Raw genomic sequence first — 27065 nt, 5'->3', positions numbered from 1 at the left:
GTAATGCTGTTGAATAGTGCTGGCGGGTTATTCTGGTGGGTAGTGCTGGCGGTTAGTGGTTCCTGCTGGTGGGTAATGCTGGCGGTTACTGTTGGCAGGTAATGCTAGTGGGTACTGCTGGCGGGTAATGCTGGTGGGTAATGCTGGTAGTTACTGCTGGCGGGTAATGCTGGTGGGTACTGCTGGCGGGTAATGCTGGTGGGTAATGCTGGCGGGTAACACTGGCGGGTAATGCTGGTGGGTACTGCTGGCGGGTAATGCTGGTGGGTAATGCTGGCGGGTAACACTGGCGGGTAATGCTGGTGGGTAATGCTGGCGGTTACTGCTGATGAGTAATGCTGGCGGGTAACACTGGCGGGTAATGCTGGTGGGTACTGCTGGCGGGTAATGCTGGTGGGTAATGCTGGTGGGTAATGCTGGTGGGTAATGCTGGCGGTTACTGCTGGTGGGTAATGCTGGCGGGTAACACTGGCGGGTAATGCTGGTGGGTACTGCTGGCGGGTAATGCTGGTGGGTAATGCTGGCGGTTACTGCTGGTGAGTAATGCTGGCGGTTACTGCTGATGGTTACTGCTGGCGGGTAATGCTGGTGGGTACTGCTGGTGGGTACTGCTGGCGGGTAATGCTGGCGGGTACTGCTGGCGGGTAATGCTGGCGGGTAGTGCTGGCAGTTACTGCTGGTGGGTAATGCTGGCGGGTAATGCTGGTGGTTACTACTGGCGGGTAATGCTGGTGGGTAATGCTGGCGGTTACTGCTGGCGGGTAATGCTGGTGGGTAATACTGGTGGGTAACGCTGGCGGGTAATGCTGGTGGGTAATACTGGTGGGTACTGCTGGTGGGTAACATTGGCGGGTAACGCTGGCGGGTAACGCTGGCGGGTAATGCTGGTGGGTAATGCTGGTGGGTACTGCTGTCGGGTACTGGTGGTCATGCGGGTACTGCTGGAGGAAGCAGCGGCTGCAGTAGAGAGCAGAGCCGCTGCTTCCTGTATGGCTCCTGTCACAGGCGGAGGAGGGGTGCATTTCATATCACTCCCCCTGTGACAGAGCCGGAACTATACAGGAAGCAGTGGCTCTGTCACTGACTGCAGACATCCTGAGTCTCCCGCGACAGCCGGGGGATCGCACGGCAGTTGCGAGTGTCCGTGAGCCACCCTCCAAAGGCAGGAGACTACCGCAAGTCGCGGGAAACTTGGGATGTCTGGCATAGTAAATGTCGGATCAAGCAGTCAAGGTGCAATAGCTGTAGAGTAAACTTTGGGGGGAGATTTACTAAAACCAGAGTGTACAAAATCTGGTGCAGCTGTGCACGGTAGCCAATCAGATTCTAACTTCAGCTTCTTCAATTAAGCTTTGACAATAAAACCTCAAAGCTGATTGGCTTCCATGCAGAGCTGCACCAGATTTCTCACTCTAGTTTTAGTAACTCAACCCCTTTGGGTCAAGAAGTCAAGCCCCAATAGAAGTACCAAAATTAATATACAATAACTTAATATATGAGACGACTATGGCACATGAATACACGGCACTCATCTGAAGTTTTTGTAAAATAATTTTAATTTTTAGGGGATATGGTATTGATATCGGTTTGATATGGAGATGTCCTTATGTCCTTTCAAGCCCAGATGAAGGAGGAAGTCTTGGACCCCTGAAATGCATTGACTACGTTTTGGACTTTTATTGGAATAAAGTTGTTTATGGACCTTTTTGCTTCAATTTACATTTTGGTACATTACACTACGAGCCAAGGAGACTATGGAGATCCTCTGCCAGGGACTCAGATTCTTTACATCAACACTTTAAGACAGCAATATCAGGGAGGGATAACCCTATAGAGCAGGGGTCTTCAAACTATGGCCCTCCAGTTGTTCAGGAACTGCAATTCCCATCATGCCTAGTCATGTATGCAAATGTCCGAGTTTTACAATGCCTCATGGGATGTGTAGTTCTGCAACAGCTGGAGGGCCGTAGTTTGAGGATCCCTGCTATAGACCCAGCACTATTTTTATAGTTGCCTCAACCATGAGGAGAAGGGGTGTCACCAAGACAGGAAATTAGGAGAATGGGCGTCACCAGGTAAGGACATCAGGAGAATGGGTGTCACCAGGTAAGGACATCAGAAGAATGGGTGTCACCAGGTAAGGACATCAGAAGAATGGGTGTCACCAGGTAAGGACATCAGGAGAATGCGTGTCACCAGGTAAGGACATGAGGAGAATGGGCGTCACCAGGTAAGGACATCAGGAGAATGGGTGCCACCAGGTAAGGACATGAGGAGAATGGGCGTCACCAGGTAAGGACATCAGGAGAATGGGTGCCACCAGGTAAGGACATGAGGAGAATGGGCGTCACCAGGTAAGGACATCAGGAGAATGGGCGTCACCAGGTAAGGACTTTAGAAGAATGGGTGTCACCAGGTAAGGACATCAGGAGAATGGGTGTCACCAGATTACACGCTCATGTCTTTCTACTGTGCCTGATCACCATAGTGGAAACCGCATGGTTTTTTCCCTGCAGATAGCCTCACGTTTATGGGAACAGTAGTATAATCCTAGTAGGCATTGTTCTCTGAAGCTTTACTAAATGGGATTCACGCCAGTAGTAGAGGCGGGAATACATGCACAAGTTTGGTCAGAGCAGCGTTCACGGTTCTACACGCTGGTTTCATTGTGTAGTGTTAGGCGGGAAGCCGTGCACTCTGTTCTGCTCATTCACGATCGTGCACTCCCCCTTTCTATTGTATATTTGAATGTACTGTATACAAGTGTGTCATTGGCTGATTCTATGTGAGTAACTTTGTGTCATGTGACTGTACATTGGGAACTGATTGGCTGATGTTGTATAGTCATCACTTCATGCTGTTGTCCCTTTTGTTGTCCCATAAATAAACAGAGCTGCATGCCTTAAGCAGGACATTCTATGGAGCATCCAATGTGATAACAGCCTGTGTGTCTGTATTTCTGGATACTGCTGAGCTCCCTCAATTACCTTATACAAAAGTGCTGAGAACGGGATTGGTTGCGCTTGGTGTATATTAATATCCAAAAGTGCACTTATTAGCGCAACGGAGTTATTTGTGCATCAAGCATACATTCATTTCCAAGACAGGTTGAGGTCAGGACTCTGTGCAGGCCAGTCAAGTTCCTCCACCCCAAACTCGCTCATCCATGTCTTTATGGACCTTGCTTTGTGCACTGGTGCGCAGTCATGTTGGAACAGAAAGGGGCCATCCCCAAACTCCTCCCACAAAGTTGGGAGCATGAAATTGTCCAAAATGTCTTGGTATGCTGACGCCATGTATGCTGTTCCTTTCACTGGAACTAAGGGGCCAAGCCTAACCCCTGAAAAAAACCCCCACAACATAATTTCCCCTCCCCCAAATGATTTAGACTAGTGCACAAAGCAAGGTCCATGGATGAGCGAGTTTTGGGTGGAGGAATTTAAATGTCCTGACCTCAACCTATGCCTTCTCGTCCAACATCAGCGGCTGACTTTACAAATGCGCTTCTGGAAGAATGGTCAAACATTCTCATAGACACACCCCTAAACCTTGTGGACAGAGGTAAAGCTGTTATAGCGGCAAAGGGTGGGCCAACTCAATATTGAACCCTATGGACTAAGACTGGGATGCCATTAAAGTTCATGTGTATGTAAAGGCAGGCGTCCCAATACTTTTGGTAATATAGTGTACTGTATGTTGAAAAGGGGTGGGTGGGTAAAGGCTTTTTTTTGTAAAATTTGTATAAAGAGAACAAGAGAAAAAAATTTACAACAATCAATTGCGAACCAATTAAATAAAATTGTACTTTTCTGTGATTGGTTGACCAACAACAGCTGATCAAGGCATGACTATGGTCAAGACTTGTTGGACTAATCATATAGATAGATAGATGTATAAAGATTACAATGTCTTGAGATAAGTAAAAGCCAATGGAGTCACAGAGAAGACTCTAGAAAATTGGGCAAAGTAATTGGTAAAAGTCCAGTCCCAGTCTCACCTTCTTGACGGAACGCGTTTATTAGTTCCGATATCCACCGTGACGTTGGTGTAAAGCGGGAGAAGCTCCTTGGACAGCAGTTTATATTTGAGGGAGTTCAGGCCGTCTTGTCTCCAAGTCCTTAATGTCCTTCTCAGAAGGAAAAACCGTCGTGGGTTTATCTCGTTCCCTTGGTCTGGAGTATGCCGTAACATTTTATACCTTCCTACGAGGGCCGTTGGCCGTGATATCTTCATGCCTCTGAAATGAATTCGGGATGAAAAGTCGTCGTCCTCGCCGCCCCAGCCCCAGTAATTATTCGATAATCCATTAACCTTTTCATACTGCTCAGGAGTCAATGCAGAGACGCCCCCAAAGCAGGACTTGTAGGGCAGAGTGTAATTAAACTTGTCTATGGCAACAGAAGCGTGTTTGGGGAACCCATCACAAGTGTACAGGTTGCGATCATCTTCGGGGATGAGGTCCACGTCATGGAAGAACAAGCAATCCCAGGCCTCGTCTTTCATGGCTTCTTTAAAGCCAACGTTCATGAGTTTAGCGCGGTTAAACCTGAAGTTGCCCGCCTGGTGGATGACGTAGATGCCGTAGTTCAGCTGTTGGCGTTGCAAGAACGGATGCAGATTGTACAAGAGATATTTGAGGTGGTCCTCTCTGTTCCGGTGAGGAATAACGATGGCGGTCTTGTTTTTGGAGATACAGTCGGGGGGCTCGTAGCGGCCTCCTTTGTTCACATTGGGGTTCTCCTTTATCACGTTTTCCAGTCTGAGGGATTTTGGTAACTGGACCAGGATTGGACCTTTCGTATATGATGAGATCACCGGGCAAGGCTCAGATCCATTACTGCCTAGAATGACGCTCACGCCGAATTTGGTCATCTCTTGGTGTGCCTTGCGGAACAGAAGCACTAAAAGCCCCAGCTGGACACAGAGAAGGAGCAGCAGGCAATATGTCTTCCTGGGGATCATCTGGCTGTTCTCTCTGACCCAAGTGTCAAAATCCGGCGGGTAATTTATGGAGAAGCAGATATCTACAGTCCAGCAAGCAGCAGGTTTCTGTGTGTTCCTCAACCTTTGCAAAGTTTTTTTTATTGTCTGCCTATGTCGTAGGCAGCAAAATATCTCTGAAATAGAAAAAGGTGACATGCCCCCCCAGGCGGGGAACCTTATTATTTAGGTTAGGTGAGAAGAATCGCAAGTCACCAAGGGGTGAGGCTCATATTTTAGGAATTCCCCTGCCAGTAATTTCTCATGTATTACCATAAGATGCTTTTATAGGGCAGATATCGAAAAACAACAAACGGTGGGGGCAAGAGGGACACAGCACCATTCTAAGGTGGGGCAGTTTCTTACCACTGGCCTTGGCCCATCTGGGGCAAAGTATACACACTACAGTACAGTAAGACACCAAATCAGCAATCACTTTCGATCGGCTGATCAGTGATTGGCTGTTGAGGGGTTGAGGCACAGTGGAACTTGCTGTACAACCCCATTTCCAAATTGGAATGGACCATTTTAACCACTTGCCGCAAAATTGCATACCTGTACGTGGTTTTAGCTGCAGGCATCACCCCAGTACTATTTTTTGGAGCCGACGACCGCCCCCCCCCCCCATCAATGCGTCCGGCCCCCTAATCTACATGCAGGGCGACGGACGCATGGAGTTCAATGGGGCTTTTTATTTTAACCATGTGATTAGAGCCAGAGGCTCTAATAGGCTAAAAAAAAAAAAAAAAAAGGGTAGGCTCGGGGCACAGAGCACTGCGCCCTTAGCCCACCCAGTTGTGTGACAATAGCGAATGAATATTCGCTATTGTCACATGGATCCTCCTCCTGGCCAATCAGGAATTGGGTCCTGAGACCCGTTTCCCAATTGGCCGAAAGGAGAAGCCATTTGCTGCTGCACATGTCCAGATGTCCAGGCAGGGTGAGTGAGCCGGGGGGGTGGTCCTGTTGTGGTCCTGGGGAGGGGGTATAGTGTGCGGCCTGGTGTGGTCTGGGGGGGGGGTAATGGTGCGGTCCGTCTGCCGCCCCCCCCTGGCCCATGGAGCACCAGCCGCCACTGCCAGCCGGCATGTCTGTGGGCTGGCCGGAAACCCGAGCAAAGCCGGAATTGGCTTTGATCAGGTCTCCGATGTAGTAACCCGGAAGCGACGTCACGACGTCACAACGTCACAACGTCACTTCCTGTTTTCTCTGCAGCCATTGGTGCCAGTTTTAAAAAAAATACGAAGTATTCAAAAAACACCGATCTTAGCGTTTTGAATACTTTCAACTGCAGAGGAGGGGTTTGGGGTCTTTTGGACCCCCTGATCCCTCCAATAAAGAGTACCTGTCACTGTCTATAACTGTCACATGGGATATTTACATTCTTTGTGACAGCAATAAAAGTGATCAGATTTTATTTTATTTTTTTTAGGGACAGTGTAAAAATAAAAAATAAACAGGGAAAAAAAAAAATTAAAGTGCACCATTCCTCCGTGCTCATGCGCCAAAGCGGCCACAAATGTGAACGGTGTTCAAACCACACATGTGAGGTATCGCCACGATCGCTGGAGCGAGAGCGATAATTCTAGTGCTAGACCTCCTCTGTAACTCTAAACTGGTAACCAATAAAAATTTTTAAAATGTCACCTATGGAGATTTTTAAGTACCGTAGTTTGTCACCATTCCACGAGCGTGCTAAATTTTAAAGCCTGACATGTTGGGTATTTATTTACTCGGCATGACATCATCTTTCACATTGTACAAAAGGATCGGGCTAACTGTTTATATTTTTTTTTAATCACTGAAGTTAATTTTTTCCCAAAAAATTGCGTTTGAAAAACCGCTGCGCAAAAACATAAAATATTGCAACGACCCCTATTTTATTCTCTAGGGTCTCTGCTAAAAAAAAAAAATGTATATATATATATTGTGGGAGATTAGCTCACAGGGATCACCTTTCACAGGAACTTAAGGCCAGCACGCAGGTAGTTTCTTTAAAGTCTGGTGGATTGCCAGCTTTATTTCAGCAGTGGTTTGCAAAGATACAAAAACAACAAAACAATAAAATAAATCCTTGCCGCCTGGCGCTAAACTAAACAACGGTTTTCCTCACTATACAGTGTGGGGCTGGTCCCCATCACCCACAAAAACGTCCTCCTCATACATATGTCTGATGTTCCTACTATCTGGTCCTGTATATCGGTGGCAGACTGAGTTTTGGAGTCTCCGATAAGCCCTGGCTCTTAGCGGGGTATGGAGGGGGCAATGGAAGAGACCCTTAGCAGGAGCTATGTGGTTTGGCCGAGAGAGCCCTGCTGCTGCGGGTGGCCCTTTATTGCCTGAAGGCACAAGCCGGTGTTGCGTCTCCTGGACTCGGTTATGCTATCGGAGGTTGGTAAGCCCTTATATGGGACCATTTCTTATTCCTCATTTTCATATTTATCTTCCTTCTATAGTGCCTTTTTTATTTCTGCTCGTGTCTAGGGTGTTTTTATTGTTATTGCTCTAGTGTTGCTAGTTTTTCGGCTTAGAACTTACTTGTTGTGCTTCATGGCAGCCACCACGGTCTTTTCCGCTACTTCCGGGTTGTCCGGCGCATCTGAGCATGCGCAGTACGCGCCGAGTATTGGAATCGTCGCGCATGCGGTTGCGCAATACGGCGCGTCGCGGGTCCGGCGGTCTATTTAAACCTACGATCAGACCAGAGCTGGTGGGAAGGTCGGCATATCGGTAGCCTCCCCCAGACTCCGGTCCTGTGGTTAAGGTAAGAAGATTCCTTCCCCTGGGGGTCTTGCTTTTTGGGTGCTGGAACTGATGGTTATGTCCTCTTCCTATTAGGATACTTATCTCTATCTAGTTGCACCATTGAGATTACTCGAGCTATGGACTCATCGCCGCCCCCTAGTGGCCAGCCTGCTCTTTCTAGGTATGTGCTGGTTTTGACAGTTTAAATGCTCTGTGTCTCTTTCATTTTTTCTTATGGCTTGCCTGTATGTGTCTGTCTCAGCTCTCTTAGGTCTGATCAACAGCCCCGCACACGCAGCGAAGACAGTCATTCAAATACGCAGCACCGGCGCTCCTCATCTAAATCTAAGCGCAGCTCCTCCCATGGCAGGGGACGTGAGGGCCAGTCTTCCTCGCACCATGGCAGCTCAGAACGCCCGCAGGGGAAAAAATGCTGGGGTTGCCGTACCCTGATACCAGACGGTTCCTCCTTGTGTAAACCCTGTTATACCCAAGCTACGGGTGAAAGGGAAAAAACGGACCAACATATTGGTGCGTAGAGTTTTAAAGGACTCTCTTGCTGAGTTGCATAAGCCAAGCACTTCTGCAGGTCCGTCACGCTCTCCTGACAGAGATTTGTCGGTTCAAGATCCATTTGAGTCTTCCCAACCCAGCCATCCATCTATTCTCCCGTCAGAGTCCGATTCCGATTCGGATGACTCCGGTACTGGATTTGAGTTTGCCCTCGTGTCCCCGTTAGTTAAAGCGGTGAGAGAGGCCCTTGATTGGGAGGATCCTGCTGTCTCTTCTCCTAAGCAGAAGAAATATTTCAGGCAGTTATGCAAAGAGCGCTTGAATTTCCCATTTCTAGAGGAACTGGGAGACATAATGTCTGAAGAATGGAGCAAAGTGGAAAGGAAAAATTCCATGACCACTAAAGTAGCGAAGCTCTATCCTTTTAAACAGGAAAAGGTGAAATATTTGGAGTCGTCTCCTAGTGTGGATGCCGCAGTGATGCGTCTGGCGAAACACGTCACTCTCCCAATGGAGGATACAGCATCATTTAGAGATCCTTTGGATCGGAGGATTGACGCTGATCTTAAACGAGCATATCTATCAGTCGGCATGGCCTGTAAGCCAGCAATGGCTTTGGCTACAATTTCCAAGGCCATGGAGGTTTGGGTTAATGCCCTCGAAGATACTCTTGGAGGAGTTTTGGAGGAAGTGCTTCAAAGCTCTCCTATCCAGGAGCTGAAGATGGTTGCTGGCTTCTTGGGGGAGGCTTCCTTGGACACCATTCACCTCTTGGCCCGGGTTATGCTGGCCTCCGTTACGGCCAAACGTGCCCTTTGGCTTCGGCCTTGGGTTGCCGATGCTGCCTCTAGACAAGCATGGTGTAGGATTCCCTTTGAGGGCTCTTCCCTCTTTGGGAATAAATTGGATGCAGCCATAACCCGGGCCACGGGTGGAAAATCCGGGTTCCTTCCTCAGGACAAACACCCAAGCACTCAAAAGCGCTCTTTCCCAAGGAGACAAAACACTAATCGCTCTAGGGAAGCGCGCAGCTACAGACCAGGAAAATCCTACGGGAGAAACTGGAAGTCAAGACAGACCTCCTTTCAGAAAGGTCCCAAAGGCCCTTCGTCCGGTGACCAGGAGGCCACCAAATCCTTTTGAGGTTGGGCTGTCCAGTCTGTTCCGGTAGGGGCCAGGTTGCTCCAATTTCGGGACGTCTGGGCGGCCTCGATCCAGGATCCCTGGGTTTTAAATGTTGTGTCCCAAGGGCACTCTTGGGCGTTCAACAACGTTCCCAAACCCAGGTTCGTTGCAACTTCCCTTCCTCCTGCAGCAGAAAAGAAGAAGGTTCTTCTCAGTTATGTGGATACCCTACTGGATCAGCGAGCTGTCATACTAGTTCCCGAAGAGGAAAGGGGTCAGGGAGTATATTCGCCTCTCTTCCTCGTCCAGAAAAAGAACGGCACATGGCGCCCGGTAATAGATCTCACATATCTCAACAGATCTATCCGTCGAGAGAGATTCAAGATGGAGTCCCTAATCACAATACAGCATTCGGTTCTCCCAGGAGATTGGTTGGCATCAATAGACCTAAAAGATGCGTACTTTCACGTTCCTGTGGCAAAAGAGTATCATCAGTTCCTCCGGTTTGCTGTCAATCATGTCCACATGCAATTTACATGTCTTCCCTTTGGGCTCTCGACTTCGCCTCGCACCTTCTCCAAGACGTTGTTGGCAATCGTGGCTCTCATCAGAACCAGAGGTATCAGATTACATCATTATCTGGACGATCTCCTTCTTCTGTCCCAGGACAGGTCCCAGCTACTGATACATTTGGAGCAGGTGATCCTTACTCTTCGGGAGTTCGGGTGGATTCTGAATTTGGAGAAAAGCCATCTGGTGCCCACACAGTCCCTGGTATTTCTCGTAGCACTGTTCAACACGTTGAATTGCACCATATCTCTACCAGAAGAGAAAATTCCAGTAGTCCAGAGCAGGGTGGCTCTCACTCTCGCTGCCTCCCATCTCACTGCTCGTCAGTGTCTAAAGGTGGTAGGGACTCTAGTGGCTACCTCGCCCATGGTGAAGTGGGCTCTGTGGAGGCTGAGGCCATTTCAGAAGGGGTTTCTCCATCAGTGGACGACAGAGAACCTGTCACAGATTATTTACCTAACACCATTCATGAAAGGTTGTCTTCCTTGGTGGTTACGCCGTGCGAATCTAACCAACTGCCACTCAATTGCTCCAATTTCCTGGGTGACGATAACCTCCGATGCCAGCAGTACCGGCTGGGGAGCTCACTGCCTCTCAGAAGTGGCACAAGGCAGGTGGAATTTCTCCAGTCACTGAGTGGTATCCAACATCCTAGAGCTACGAGCCGCCTTCAAAGCCCTCCAGGCTTTTCACCATCTGACTCAGGGGGCCTCAGTGTTACTCAGGTTGGACAACACCACGGCAGTGGCATACGTCAAGAGGCAAGGTGGAACCCGCAGCATGTCTCTACTCCAGGAAACAGATCCAATTATGTCTTGGGCCCAGCAACACCTGGCCAACCTCTCAGCGGTCTTTGTCCCGGGGGTGTTGAATACGGAAGCAGACTTCCTGTCCAGATTTCAATTGGACAACAACGAGTGGTCCCTCCATCAGGAGGTGTTCAATTGGGTTCTGTCTCTCGGAGTCTCACCGGAGGTGGATCTCTTTGCGAGTCCACACAACAAAAAACTTCGGAAGTATTATACGAGGTTCAGGGATCCTCGAGCCTTCGGAGTGGATGCCCTCACGGACAGATGGAACTTCCAGGTTGCCTATGCCTTTCCACCGGTGCCAATAGTACTCCAATTCCTTCGGAGACTGAAGATGGAGGAAGTAGAGGTCATAGCGATAGTTCCCTTCTGGCCCAACAGGCCTTGGTTTCCTCTGCTGTCCCTTCTCAGCTTCAGGGATCCGATCCCTCTGCCTCTCAGGCCAGACCTTCTATCGCAGGGGGCCTACTCTACATCCATGCCCTGCGCGTCTATATCTCAAGGTCTGGTTCTTGAGAGGGAGAGGCTGGAGGCCCTCGGATGTCCAGAAGAAGTGATTCCCACTCTCATGAGCTCGAGAAGGGCTAGCACCAACAGGGTGTATGAGAGGATCTGGGCAAGGTTTTTGAGTCATCAAGCCCAGAGTTTGGGTCCAGCAGGTGTACCTACCATTCAACAAATCTTGAGTTTCCTGCAGTCTGGTTTAGATCTGTCCCTCTCGGTTAGTTCTCTCCGGGTGCAAGTTTCTGCCATCTCTGCTTTCACCGGAATTCAGTGGGCAAGACATCAACTTATCCAACAGTTTTTTAAGGGCGCAGTCAGGCTAAGGCCACAGAGAAAGCCTAGATTCCCGAAATGGGATCTTCCGTTGGTCCTGGACTTCTTTGCTTCAAAAGAGGTTGCTTCCATGTCTGTCAGAGAGCTTACGCTGAAGACGGTATTTCTGGTGGCTATCACCTCTGCTAAGAGGGTCTCGGAGATACACAATCTGGGCTGCAAAGAGCCTTTTCTGACCTTCTTTCAGGACAGAGTGGTCCTAATCCCTATGCTGGGGTCAAACCCTAAAGTAACATCTGTCTTCCACGAAAATTCTGAGATAGTTCTTCCCACCTTCAGAACAAATGAAGAATCCTTAGTCCATCCTTTTAGATGTAGGTGACACTCTGAGTCAATACTTAGAGGCCACATCCTCCTTCCGTCAATCGGATTTCCTGTTTGTTCTTCTCCATGGGAATAAGAAAGGAATGCGTGCTTCTTCGAGAGCGGTGGCTGCATGGATTGTCCAGGCTATACAATGGGCATATAGAGCAAAAGGCTTGGCTCCTCCAGAGGCGATTACGGCTCATTCTACCAGAAGCATTGCTACATCCTGGGCAGTTTCTAAACACGTCGCGCCTGATGTGATCTGCAAAGCAGCCGCTTGGTCATCTGTCAATACCTTCCTTACACTTTACTGTGTTGAACCTGCTGCCTTATCTTCAGTTAACTTTGGCGTTCAAATTTTGTCAGTTGACAGTGCCAATTAAAGTTTTCTTTGTTCAGCATCTTCCCACCCGGGAGTGTATAGCGAGTTATTTCCCGAACGTATGCTGCCATGGAGTCTGTCAGGAAAACGGAAAATTGATATCAAATACTTACCGTAATTTTCCTTTCCTGATGGACTCCATGGCAGCAGGAGTCCCCTCCCAATTCCTGAGTAGGCTAGTTACAGAACACTGATGCTGAAAGGGAGCAAAGATTTATGGGAGTGGGGTCCTATGAGGTAGGAGAGGAGGCGGAGCCTACCCGAATGTATGCTGCCATGGAGTCCATCAGGAAAGGAAAATTACGGTAAGTATTTGATATCAATTTTCCGTTTTTTTTATATTGTTTAGTTATTTAAAATTTTTAATTTTTACACTTTCCTTTTTTTTTTTAAATCACTTTTTTTTTATTGTCTATTTCATTTACATTTTTTAAATTTTTACACTTTCCTTTTTTTTTAAATCACTTTTTTTTATTGTTTATTTCATTTAAATTTTTTAATTTTTACACTTTCCTTTTTTTTTTTTAAATCACTTTTTTTTATTGTTTATTTCATTTACATTTTTTAATTTTTACACTTTCCTTTTTTTTTAAATCACTTTTTTTATTGTTTATTTCATTTACATTTTTTAATTTTTACACTTTCCTTTTTTTTTAAATCACTTTTTTTTTATTGTTTATTTCATTTACATTTTTTAATTTTTACACTTTCCTTTTTTTTAAATCACTTTTTTTTTATTGTTTATTTCATTTACATTTTTTAATTTTTACACTTTCCTTTTTTTTTTTAAATCACTTTTTTTTATTGTTTATTTCATTTACATTTTTTAATTTTTACACTTTCCTTTTTTTTAAATCACTTTTTTTTTATTGTTTATTTCATTTACATTTTTTAATTTTTACACTTTCCTTTTTTTTTAAATCACTTTTTTTTATTGTTTATTTCATTTACATTTTTTAATTTTTACACTTTCCTTTTTTTTTAAATCACTTTTTTTTTATTGTTTATTTCATTTACATTTTTTAATTTTTACACTTTCCTTTTTTTTTAAATCACTTTTTTTTTATTGTTTATTTCATTTACATTTTTTAATTTTTACACTTTCCTTTTTTTAAATCACTTTTTTTTATTGTTTATTTCATTTACATTTTTTAATTTTTACACTTTCCTTTTTTTTTTTAAATCACTTTTTTTATTGTTTATTTCATTTACATTTTTTAATTTTTACACTTTCCTTTTTTTTTTTTTTAATCAATTTTATTCCTATTACAAGTAATAGAATAGGGCAATACCGGTCCTCTCTACAGCGATATTTTGAAAGCCTGAGATTGAAAGAAGAAAAAGCATGAGAGGACAGGGGTGCTTTAATTTTTTTATTTTTTTTAATGTTTATTTCATTTAAATTTATACATTTTTACACTTTCCCTTTTTTTTTTTTTTTTTATTATTCACTTTTATTCCTATTAGAAAGGAATGTAAACATCCCTTGTAATAGGAATAGGACATGTCAGGTCCTCTCTACAGCGAGAATTTGAAAGCCAAAGATTGAAAAAAAAAAAAGAAAAGCACGAGGGGACGGGCGTTTTAAATTTTTTTTTTTTTTTATTGTTTATTTCATTTACATTTTTTAATTTTTACACTTTCCTTTTTTTTTTAAATCACTTTTTTTTTTTTATTGTTTATTTCATTTACATTTTTTAATTTTTACACTTTCCTTTTTTTTAAATCACTTTTTTTTTTATTGTTTATTTCATTTACATTTTTTTAATTTTTACACTTTCCTTTTTTTTTTTTTTTAATCAATTTTATTCCTATTACAAGTAATAGAATAGGGCAAGACCGGTCCTCTCTACATCGATATTTTGAAAGCCTGAGATTGAAAGAAGAAAAAGCATGAGAGGACAGGGGTGCTTTAATTTTTTTTATTTTTTTTAATGTTTATTTCATTTAAATTTATACATTTTTACACTTTCCCTTTTTTTTTTTTTTTTTTTTTTTTTTTTATTATTCACTTTTATTCCTATTAGAAAGGAATGTAAACATCCCTTGTAATAGGAATAGGACATGTCAGGTCCTCTCTACAGCGAGAATTTGAAAGCCAAAGATTGAAAAAAAAAAAAAAAGAAAAGCACGAGGGGACGGGCGTTTTAAATGTTTTTTTTTTTTTTAGTGTTTATTTCATTTACATTTTTTAGTTTTTACACTTTCCCTTTTTTTAATCACTTTTATTCCTATTAAAAGGAATGTAAACATCCCTTGTAATAGGAATAGCCGAATAGGGAATGACAGGTCCTCTCTGCAGTGATATATTGAAAGCCTGAGATTTAGAAAAAAGAAGAAAAAAAATCACGAGAGGACGGGGGTGCTTTAATTTTTTTTTTATTTTTTTTTTTATTGTTTATTTCATTTTAATTTTTACACTTTTCCTTAAAATTATTATTTTTTTTAATCACTTTTATTCCTACTACAAGGAATGTAAACATCCCTCGTAATAGGAATCAGGCATGACCGGTCCTCTTTATGGAGCGATCTGGGGTCTAAGGACATGAGGGAATGGGTGTCACTGAGACCAGAAATTAGGGGAATGGCTGTCACCAGGGAAGGACATAAGTGGAATGGGTGTCACCAGGTAGGGACAGGAGGGGAAAATGTGTCACCAGGTAGGGACATGAGAAGAAAGGGTGTCACCAGGTAAGGATATGAACGGAATGGGTGTCACCAGGTAGGCACATGAGAAGAATGGGTGTCACCAGGTAGGGACATGAGGAGAATGAGTGTCACCAGGTAGGAACATGAGGGGAATGGGTGTCACCATGTAGGGACATGAGGGGAATGGGTGTCACCAGGTAGGGACATGAGGGGAATAGGTGTCACCAGGTAGGGACATGAGGGGAATGGGTGTCACCAGGTAGGGACATGAGGGGAATGGGTGTCACCATGTAGGGACATGAGGGGAATGGGTGTCACCAGGTAGGGACATGAGGGGAATAGGTGTCACCAGGTAGGGACATGAGGGGAATGGGTGACACCAGGTAGGGACATGAGGGGAATGGGTGTCACCAGGTAGGGACATGAGGGGAATGGGTGTCACCAGGTAAGGATATGAAGGGAATGGGTGTCACCAGGTAGGGACATGAGGGGAAAGGGTGTCACCAGGTAGGGACATGAGGGGAATAGGTGTCACCAGGTAAGGACATGAGGGGAATGAGTGTCACCAGGTAGGGACATGAGGGGAATGGGTGTCACCATGTAGGGACATGAGGGGAATGGGTGTCACCAGGTAGGGACATGAGGGGAATAGGTGTCACCAGGTAGGGACATGAGGAGAATGAGTGTCACCAGGTAGGGACATGAGGGGAATGGGTGTCACCATGTAGGGACATGAGGGGAATGGGTGTCACCAGGTAGGGACAGGAGGGGAAAATGTGTCACCAGGTAGGGACATGAGAAGAAAGGGTGTCACCAGGTAAGGATATGAAGGGAATGGGTGTCACCAGGTAAGGACATCAGGGGAATGGGTGTCACCAGGTAAGGACATCAGGGGAATGGGTGTCACCAGGTAAGGACATGAGGAGAATGGGTGTTACCAGGTAGGGACATGAGGGGAATGGGTGTCACCAGGTAGGGACATGAGGGGAATGGGTGTCACCAGGCAAGGACATGAGGGGAATGGGTGTCACCAGGTAGGGACATGAGGGGAATAGGTGTCACCAGGTAGGGACATGAGGGGAATGGGTGTCACCAGTTAGGGACATAAGGGGAAAATGTGTCACCAGGTAGGGACATGAGAAGAAAGGGTGTCACCAGGTAAGGATATGAAGGGAATGGGTGTCACCAGGTAAGGACATGCGGGGAATGGGTGTCACCAGGTAGGGACATGAGGGGAATGGGTGTCACCAGGTAGGGACATGAGGGGAATAGGTGTCACCAGGTAGGGACATGAGGGGAATGGGTGTCACCAGGTAGGGACATGAGGGGAATGGGTGTCACCAGGTAAGGACATGAGGAGAATGGGTGTCACCAGGTAAGGACATGAGGAGAATGGGTGTCACCAGGTAAGGACATGAGGAGAATGGGTGTCACCAGGTAAGGACATGAGGAGAATGGGTGTCACCAGGTAAGGACATGAGGGGAATGGGTGTCACCAGGTAAGGACATGAGGGAAATGGGTGTCACCAGGTAAGGACATGAGAGAAATGGGTGTCACCAGGTAAGGACATGAGGAGAATGTGTGTCACCAGGCAAGGATATGAGGGGAATGGGTGTCACCAGGTAAGGACATCAGGAGAATGGGTGTCACCAGGTAAGGACATGAGAGGAATGGGTGTCACCAGGTAAGGACATGATGGGAATGGGTGTCACCAGGTAAGGACATGAGGGGAATGGGTGTCACCAGGTAAGGACATGAGGAGAATGTGTGTCACCAGGTAAGGACATGAGGGGAATGGGTGTCACCTGGTAAGGACATGAGGAGAATGGGTGTCACCAGGTAAGGACATGAGGGGAATGGGTGTCACCAGGTAGGGACATGAGGAGAATGGGTGTCACCAGGTAGGGACATGAGGGAATGAATGTCACCAGGTAAGGACATGAGGAGAATGGGTGTCACCAGGCAAGGATATGAGGGGAATGGGTGTCACTAGGTAGGGACATGAGAAGAAAGGGTGTCACCAGGTAAGGATATGAAGGGAATGGGTGTCACCAGGTAAGGTCATGAGGGGAATGGGTGTAACCAGGTAGGGACATGAGGGGAATGGGTGTCACCAGGTAGGGACATGAGGGGAATGGCTGTCACCAGGGAAGGACATAAGTGGAATGGGTGTCACCAGGTAGGGACATGAGGGGAATGGGTGTCACCAGGTAGGGACATGAGGGGAATGGGTGTCACCAGGTAAGGACATCAGGAGAATGGGTGTCACCAGGTAAGGACATGAGAGGAATGGGTGTCACCAGGTAAGGACATGAGGGGAATGGGTGTCACCAGGTAAGGACATGAGGGGAATGAGTGTCACCAGGTAAGGACATGAGGGGAATGAGTGTCACCAGGTAAGGATATGAGGGGAATGGGTGTCACCAGGTAAGGACATGGGGAGAATGGGTGTCACCAGGTAAGAACATGAGGGGAATGGGTGTCACCAGGTAGGGACATGAGGGGAATGGGTGTCACCAGGTAAGGACATGAGAAGAATGGGTGTCACCAGGTAAGGACATGAGAAGAATGGGTGTCACCAGGTAAGGACATGAGGAGAATGGGTGTCACCAAGACAGGAAATGAACAGCATGGGTGGTACTGAGACCAGAAATGAGGGGAATGGATGTCACCAGGTAGGGACATGGGGGGATGGGTGTCACCCGGTAAAGACATTAGGGGAGTGGATGTCACCAGGTAAGGATATGAAGGGAATGGGTGTCGCCAGGTAGGGACATGGGGGGATGGGTGTCACCAGGTAAGGACATAAGGGGAATGGGTGTTGCCAGGTAGGGACATGGGGGGATGGGTGTCACCAGGTAGGGACATGGGGGGATGGGTGTCACCAGGTAGGGACATGAGGGGAGTGGGTGTCACCAGGTAAGGACATGAGGGGAATGGGTGTTGCCAGGTAGGGACATGGGGGGATGGGTGTCACCAGGTAGGGACATGGGGGGATGGGTGTCACCAGGTAGGGACATGAGGAGAATGGGTGTCACCAGGAAGGGACATGGGGGGATGGGTGTCACCAGGTAGGGACATGAGGGGAGTGGGTGTCACCAGGTAAGGACATGAGGAGAATGGGTGTCACCAGGTAAGGACGTGAGGAGAATGGGTGTCACCAGGTAAGGACATGAGGAGAATGGGTGTCACCAGGTAAGGACGTGAGGAGAATGGGTGTCACCAGGTAAGGACATGAGGAGAATGGGTGTCACCAGGAAGGGACATGGGGGGATGGGTGTCACCAGGTAGGGACATGAGGAGAATGGGTGTCACCAGGTAAGGACATGAGCAGAATGGGTGTCACCAGGTAAGGACATGAGGAGAATGGGTGTCACCAGGTAAGGACATGAGGAGAATGGGTGTCACCAGGAAGGGACATGGGGGGATGGGTGTCACCAGGTAGGGACATGAGCAGAATGGGTGTCACCAGGTAAGGACATGAGGAGAATGGGTGTCACCAGGTAAGGACATGAGCAGAATGGGTGTCACCAGGTAAGGACATGAGGAGAATGGGTGTCACCAGGTAAGGACATGAGGAGAATGGGTGTCACCAGGTAAGGACATGGGGGGAATAGATGTCACCAGGTAGGGACATGGGGAGAATGGGTGTGACCAGGTAGGGACATGGGGAGAATGGGTGTCACTAGGTAAGGACATGGGGAGAATGGGTGTCACTAGGTAAGGACATGGGGAGAATGGGTGTCACCAGGTAAGGACATGAGGAGAATGAGTGTCACCAGGTAAGGACATAATGGGGGTCCCCACAGGGACACAGATGGAAATAAAGGCTTGGTCGATATTCCAGGCCTTCTATCCAGAACTCCAGCTGGAGCTACAATGTATCCTCTAATTCCGAGTAAAGGGGAATGTTTTACTAACATTTGCACACACGTCATTTTTGCACACAGGTTTTATATTTTTACATTTTCTTGGTAAATCGAGGAGTGGAGAATGAAGAGAATTGTTACCCTCGGTCTGCGATATCCCCGGGGCAACCTTTGTTTCACCCTGCAGGGCGGTTGCACCTCCTGTCAATCATCTCATTTACAACCCATTGTTATCGGTTGTGTTGTAGAAGAAGTTACTAACAAAAAAACAGAACCAGGTGACCTTCTATTCCCAAAAGTATTGGGACGCCGGCCTTTACACACACATCAAAAGTATTGGGACGCCGGCCTTTACACACACATCAAAAGTATTGGGACGCCCGCCTTTACACACACATCAAAAGTATTGGGACGCCGGCCTTTACACACACATCAAAAGTATTGGGACGCCTTCCTTTACACACACATCAACTTTAATGGCATCCCAGTCTTAGTCCGTAGGGTTCAATATTGAGTTGGCTCCACCCTTTGCAGCTATAACAGCTTCAACTCTTCTGGGAAGGCCGTCCACAAGGTTTAGGAGTGTCTATGGGAATGTTTGACCATTCTTCCAGAAGCACATTTGTGAGGTCAGGCACTGATGTTGGATGAGAAGGTCTGGCTCACAATCTCCACTCTAATTCAACCCAAAGGTTTTCCATTGGGTTGAGGTCAGGCCAGCCAAGTTTCTTCACCCCAAACTCGCTCATCCATGTCTTTATGGACCTTGCTTTGTGCACTGGTGCGCAGTCATGTTGGAACAGGAAGGGGCCATCCCCAAACTCCTCCCACAAAGTTGGGAGCATGAAATTGTCCAAAATGTCTTGGAATGCTGACGCCTTCAGAGTTCCCTTCACTGGAACTAAGGGGCCAAACCCAACCCCTGAAAAACACCCCCACACCATAATCCCTCCTCAACCAAACTCCACATTCATTATTCAGTCCCGATACACCGTTCCTTTTTTCATACCCTGATGGAGGACCCCCAAAACGCATTGGATTGTCCTTTTATTGTGCCTTTGACCTTTCCTGGAGTAAAACTGTATCTGGACTATGGACCAGTCGTTAGGCGCTTTGGTTCTTCTTCTTGAAGTTTTGCACCACAAACCAAGAAAACAGCAGAGATCTGCCGGGGTGTAGAATCTGCCTGCCTAGTAACCTTCAGGACCCTAGTGCAAGAAAATATTAAATGCCCCCCTGGCCGCTGAAGGGGCCCTTTCCTCTGGTCCTGGGGATTCTTTCCAGTGTGCCCGGGGCCCTTTCCTCTAGGCCTGGGGCCCTTCCGACTGATCTAGAGGTCCTTCCCCCTGAGCCCGGGGCTCTTTCCCTCTGAGCCGGGGGCCCTTCCCATTGATCCTGGGGTCTTTTCTTCCAAGCCCTGGGGCCCTTCCCTTTGAGCCCGGGGCCCTCCATGTAGGCCTAGGGCCCTTTTCAGTGATCCCGAGGTCCTTCCCTCAGAGCACCGGGGCCCTTCCCTCTAGGCCGAGGCCCCTCCCTCTGAGCCTGGGGCCCTTCCCTCTAGGCCGAGACCCTTCCCTCTAGGCCTACGGGTCCTTCCCACTGATCCCAGGGTCCTTCCCTCTGAGCCAGGGGGCCCTTTCCACTGATCCTGGGGCCCTTTACTCTTGTCGCTGAGCTCTTTATAAACCCTGGTACACAGTGCTGCGACTTATCATGCAACTTGTGACACATTTAGTCCCTCTGAGCCCGGGGCCCTTCCCTCTAGGCCTGGGGCCCTTCTTACTGATCCTGGGGTCGTTCCCTCTAGGCCTGGGGCCCTTCCCACTGATCCTGGGGCCCTTCCCTCTGAGCATGGGGACCCTTCCCTTCCCACTGATCCCCATGGTTCTTCCCTCTGAGCATGGAGACCCTTCCCACTGATCCTTGGGTCCTTCCCTCTGAGCCCAGGGGCCCTACCAACTGATCCCTTGGCCCTTCCTTCTGAGCCCAGGGGCATTTTCCACTGATCCTGGGGCCCTTTACTCCTGTAGCTGAGCCCTTTAGAAACCCTTGCTCACACTGCTGCGACTTATCATGCTATTTGCGACACATAAAGTCCCTCAGAGCCCTGGGGCCCTTCCCACTGATCCTGGGGTCCTATTCTCCATACCAAGGGGCCCTTCCCTCTAGGCCTGGGGCCCTTTTCACTGATCCCCGGGTCCTTTCCTTTAAGCCAGGGGGCCCCACCCCCTCTAGGCCTGGGGCCCTTCTCACTGATCCCTGGGTCCTTCCCTACAAAACCCTGGGGCCCTTTCCTTTGATCCTGGGGCTCTTTACTCCTGTTGCTGAGCCCTTATAAATCCTGGTTTACACTGCTGCCACTTATCATGCGACTTACGACACATAAAGTTCCTCTAAACCCAGGGTCCTTCTCTCTAGGCCTGGGGCCATTCCCACTGATCCTGGGTTCCTTCCCACTGATCCCCGGGCCCTTCACTCTGAGCCGGGGGGCCCTTCCCACTGATCCCCGAGCCCTTCCCTCTGAGCCGGGGGGCCCTTCCCACTGATCCCCGAGCCCTTCCCTCTGAGCCGGGGGGCCCTTCCCACTGATCCCCGAGCCCTTCCCTCTGAGCCGGGGGGCCCTTCCCACTGATCCCCGAGCCCTTCCCTCTGAGCCGGGGGGCCCTTCCCACTGATCCCCGAGCCCTTCCCTCTGAGCTGGGGGGCCCTTCCCACTGATCCCCGAGCCCTTCCCTCTGAGCCGGGGGGCCCTTCCCACTGATCCCCGAGCCCTTCTCTCTGAACCGGGGGGCCCTTCCCACTGATCCCCGAGCCCTTCCCTCTGAGCCGGCGGGCCCTTCCCACTGATCCCCGAGCCCTTCCCTCTGAGCTGGGGGGCCCTTCCCACTGATCCCCGAGCCCTTCCCTCTGAGCCGGGGGGCCCTTCCCACTGATCCCCGAGCCCTTCTCTCTGAGCCGGGGGGCCCTTCCCACTGATCCCCAAGCCCTTCCCTCTGAGCCGGGGGGCCCTTCCCACTGATCCCCGAGCCCTTCCCTCTGAGCCGGGGGGCCCTTCCCACTGATCCCCGAGCCCTTCCCTCTGAGCCGGGGGGCCCTTCCCACTGATCCCAGAGCCCTTCCCTCTGAGCCGGGGGGCCCTTCCCACTGATCCCCGAGCCCTTCCCTCTGAGCCGGGGGGCCCTTCCCACTGATCCCAGAGCCCTTCCCTCTGAGCCGGGGGGCCCTTCCCACTGATCCCTTAGCCCTTCCCACTGATCCCCGAGCCCTTCCCTCTGAGCCGGGGGGCCCTTCCCACTGATCCCCGAGCCCTTCCCTCTGAGCTGGGGGGTCCTTCCCACTGATCCCCGAGCCCTTCCCTCTCAGCCGGGGGGCCCTTCCCAATGATCCCTGAGCCCTTCCCTCTGAGCCGGGGGGCCCTTCCCACTGATCCCTGAGCCCTTCCCTCTGAGCCAGGGGGCCCTTTCCACTGATCCCAGGGTCCTTCCCTCTAGGCCTGGGGTCCTTCCCACTGAGCCCGGGGGGTTTTCCCACTAATCCCCGGGCCCTTTCCCCTGAGCCCGGGGGCCCTTCCCACGGATCCCAGGGTACTTTACTCCTGTCGCAGAGCCCTTTATAAACCCTGGTTCACACTGCTGCGACTTATCATGCGACTTGTGAGACACAAGTCGCACGACAAATCAAAACACCATTCATTTCAAAGGGTGCCGTCCTAATCAATGCGACTCAAGTCACAGCAACACGGAAAAAAAAAAAGTTCCTGCGCGACTTTTCTGCATCTTGGGTGCGATTCTGCCCGCAATTTCAAAGCGCCGCAATGTGAATGACAAATCGCAGAACGCACATTTGAGATACCATTCATCTTAACAGCACCTAAAATCGCGGTCCGGTTATACCCCCATAAATCGCGCTGGAATCCTGGCTCCCCGCATTGCGTGAAGCATGTCGCCCCAAACATAGCTCCTGAACTTTTTGTAGGGGCGACGAGCTTCACGGGATGCGGGTTGCCGCGACTGCAGCGTGATTTATCATGCGGCGATCGTGGCAGAACCGCACTGCGATTTTAGGTGCCTTTCAAATAAATGTGCGTTCTATGGTTTGTCATTCCCACCCCGGCGCTTTGAAATTGCGGCAAATCTGACTGCAATTCGAAAACGCCAATGCAGTCTTAAAAAAAAAAAATGTCCCTGACCCTTTCCAAAAAAAACGCATAGATGTGAACGTGTCCCATAGAAAACCTTGTTGGATGGACTGTAGTGCGTTTCTGCAAAGCATTAAAAAAACACGAAGCTGTGAGCCGAGCCTTACGGTCCCATAGGAGGACCCTTCTACATGTTCTGCTGAAGGCCCCCTTCCTGCTGTCCTGAGCCCACCCCCTCAACAATCACTAATGCGACCTTTGTGACCATGGTGGTTCCCCAACTGACTCTCACCAACATCATTACATTACTATTGGATAGCAACACCAGTTGGACAACCAAGTCCAACTGGTGTTGCTATCCAATAGTAATGTAATAATGCTGGTGAGAGTCAGTTGGGGAACAACCATGGTTCTTTCCACTCTCCCAAGCAAAAAATACTTGTTCAGGGGGGTTCTGAAGGGTTCTAATCCTTCTACTCTCCATCCAACATTGTTAAAAATCGATATACAATTCAGACCCCAAACATAATTCATGTGCACTAAAGAAGACCTTTGGGTCAGGGTTCATTCATTGTAGATGTGATGTCTTTGGTACTTTGTTGTCTTGGTGTCTCTTCAACAAGACAATAAAAGAGACCAGAAGAATATTTTCCATGATCATAAAGTGGGGGGAGTCGAAGGGTTAGCCCAGTTGGAAGCACCTCCTCCATTATCTGGTAAACCCTCCGTAATTCTCCATACTAGATATATACATTAATAAAAAGTGGTAAAGGCACCTGCTTGATATTTTGTAAAAATTTGTATTAATAAAACAAGAGAAAAGAATTTACGTCAATCAACTACAAACCAAATAAATAAAAATTGTGTATTTCTGAGATTGGTTGACCAACAACAGCTGATCCAAGCATGACCCCAGGCCAAGACTTGTTGGACTAATCATGGAACAATAGAAAGATGTATACAGATTACAAAGTCCTGCAAGGAGTAAAGCTAATGGAGTTAGAGAGGAAGAACTCTCGAAAATTGGGCAAAGTGATCAGTGACAGTCCAGTCCCAGTCTCACCTTCTTGATGGAGCAAGTTTATCAGTTCCAATGTTCACCATGATATTAGTGTAGAGCGGGGGAAAGTCCTTGGACAGCAGTTTATACTGGAGGGAGTTTAGGCCATCCTGTTCCCAAGTCCTCCATGTCTGTCCTAGAAGGAATAACAGTTGCGGGTTTCGCCCATTCCCTTGGTCTCGAGTATGCTGTATGCTTGACGGAAAACATTTATTAGTTCCAATGTCCACCTTGATATTGGTGTAGAGCGGGAGAAGGTCCTTGGACAGCAGTTTATACTGGAGGGAGTTTAGGCCATCCTGTTCCCAAGTCCTCCATGTCTGTCCTAGAAGGAATAACAGTTGTGGGTTTTCCTCATTCCCTTGGTCTCGAGTATGCTGTATGCTTGACGGAAAACATTTATTAGTTCCAATGTCCACCTTGATATTAGTGTAGAGCGGGAGAAGGTCCTTGGATAGCAGTTTATACTGGAGGGAGTTTAGGCCGTCTTGTTCCCAAGTCCTCCATGTCTGTCCTAGAAGGAATAACAGTTGTGGGTTTTCCTCATTCCCTTGGTCTCGAGTATGCTGTATGCTTGACGGAAAACATTTATTAGTTCCAATGTCCACCTTGATATTAGTGTAGAGCGGGAGAAGGTCCTTGGATAGCAGTTTATACTGGAGGGAGTTTAGGCCGTCTTGTTCCCAAGTCCTCCATGTCTGTCCCAGAAGGAATAACAGTTGCGGGTTTTGCTAATTTCCTTGGTCTCGAGTATGCTGTATGCTTGACGGAACACATTTATTAGTTCCAATGTCCACCTTGATATTGAATCCCATAGAGGGGATGCATCAGCTCGCCCAGATCCTTAACCACAACAGCAATATATGCAAATCCACTTAGTTGGTTAATTAACAGATCCAAACACTCCAGACCTCATCCCCCCCAACCCAAACAGGTCCCATCAAACTTATCTAAGCAGGACTCCGGCCAAGACTTGTTGGACTAATTATGGAACATTAGAAAGATGTATAAAGATTACAATGTGTTGGGAAGAGTAAAAGCCTATGAAGTTAGAGGAAGGACTCTAGAAAATTGGGCAAAGTAATCAGTGAAAGTCCAGTCCCAGTCTCACCTTCTTGATGGAGCAAGTTTATCAGTTCCAATGTCCACCATGATATTAGTGTAAAGCGGGAGAAAGTCCTTGGACAGCAGTTTATACTGGAGGGAGTTTAGGCCGTCTTGTTTCCAAGTCCTCCATGTCTGTCCCAGAAGGAAGAACCGTTGCGGGTTTATTTTGTTCCCTTGGTCTGGAGTATGCTTTATCATTTTATACCTTGCTATAAGGGCCGGCGGTCGAGATATCTTCATGCCGCCGATTTGAATTCGAGACGCTAAGTCATCATCCTCGCCGCCCCAGCCCCAGTAAATATTTGAAAATCCATTAACCTTTTCATACTGCTCAGGAGTCAATGCAGAGACGCCCCCAAAGCAGGACTCATAGGGCAGAGTGTAATTAAACTTGTCTATGGCAACAGAAGCGTGTTTGGGGAACTCATCACAAGTGTACAGGTTGCGGTCGTCTTCGGGGATGAGGTCCACGTCATGGAAGAACAAGCAATCCCAGGCCTCGTCTTTCATGGCTTCTTTAAAGCCGATGTTCATGAGTTTAGCGCGGTTAAACGTGAAGTTGCCCGCCTGGTGGATGACGTAGATGCTGTAGTTCAGCTGTTGGCGTTGCAAGAACGGATGCAGATTGTACAAGAGATATTTAAGGTGGTCCTCTCTGTTCCGGTATGGGATAATGATGGCGGTCTTGTTTTTGGAGATACAGTCGGGGGGCTCATAGCGGCCTCCTTGGGTCACAAAGGGGTTCTCCAGTATCACGTCTTCCAGTCTGAGGGACTTTGGTAACTGGACCTGGATGCGCCCTTTTAAAGAAGATGAATTCACCTGGCAAGCCTCCAATTCAAATCTTTCTGGAATTACATTTTTTGTGATCATCTTTAGGTCTCTCTTGAGGAACAGGAAGGTTAAAATCCCCAGCTGGATGCAGAGAAGGACCAGAAGGCAATATATCTTATTGGGGGTCATTTGGCTGTTCTCTCCAACCCAGGTGTCGAAATCCGGCTGATAGATACAGAGAAGTAGATATCTACAGTCCGGCAAGCAGGACGTTTCTGTTTCTACCTCCACCTTCGCAAAGCTTCCTTATGTCTACCTAGGTAGCACGCTGCAAAACATCTCTGACATAGAAAGAGGTGACATCTCTCAAGATAGATACCTTTATGTCAAATCTGACAAGCTATGTGACCAGGGGGTAAGAAAGACGTTTTAGGAATTTGCCAGTCCTTTCTAGGGAGCCCAACCCCTCTTAGCAATTTCTCACGCATTACTATAAGGTGCTTCTGTAGGGCAGATGTCAAAAATTGTCGGGGAGGCAATAGGGACACAGCACCATTCTAAGGAGGGGCAGTTTTTTTTTTTTTTTTTACCACATTGTCATTGGCCTGTCTACAGTACAGTAGGACAAACATGTAGCCCCCCGCCCCCCGACAACAAGGGCTGCCATGTCAGTTTAGTTTTCGGCTGGGCTGTAGTTAGCTCAGACAGACTGTATATTTTTTTCACTTGGTTTTTCCCTGGGTTTAACCCTTTTACCCGCCTTCATGACCATGGCCATTGTTGGCGATACGGCACTGCGTTACTTTAACTGACAATTGCGCGGTCGTGCGACGCTGTAAAACCCAAATAAAACTCATGTCCTTTCCCCCCCCCCCCCACAAATAGAGCTTTCTTTTGGCGGTATTTAAATATTTTGCACTAGGAACAAAAAAAAAAAGCAACAAATTAAAAAAAAAATATATATATATATATATATTTTTTTTTTTTTTGCTATAAAACATCTAATAAAAAAAATGAAAAAAAATCGAATTTCTTTTCAATTTGTATTCTGCTGCATATTTTTGGTAAAATGAAAAAAATCACAATAAGCGTATATATTGATCGGTTTTCAGAAAAGTTATATATATATATATTTATTTACTGTATATTTTGCGTCAACAAGCTATATTTTTGAAATTTCGTTTTCACTAGTAATCGTGG

The 27065-nt window shown here is 47.7% G+C and overlaps 1 protein-coding gene across 1 annotated transcript; it reads right to left on the bottom strand.

Annotated features, from left to right (window-relative positions):
• Positions 1-3993: 3993 nt before the first annotated feature.
• Positions 3994-25964, bottom strand: LOC309569894 (beta-1,4-galactosyltransferase 3-like; the record flags this gene model as incomplete). The annotated part of the gene is made up of 2 exons (XM_082275885.1): positions 3994-4648; positions 25723-25964. 2 exons carry the CDS (start codon positions 25962-25964, stop codon positions 3994-3996), a joined length of 897 nt encoding a protein of 298 aa, XP_082132011.1.
• Positions 25965-27065: the final 1101 nt, after the last annotated feature.

This window comes from Pelophylax lessonae (assembly GCF_965119305.1).
Source record: "Pelophylax lessonae genome assembly, chromosome: 13".
In the NCBI taxonomy this organism is placed as follows: Eukaryota; Metazoa; Chordata; class Amphibia; order Anura; family Ranidae; genus Pelophylax; species Pelophylax lessonae.
Note: the sequence above shows the minus strand (reverse complement) of the source record. Positions and strands in the feature narration are given on the sequence as shown.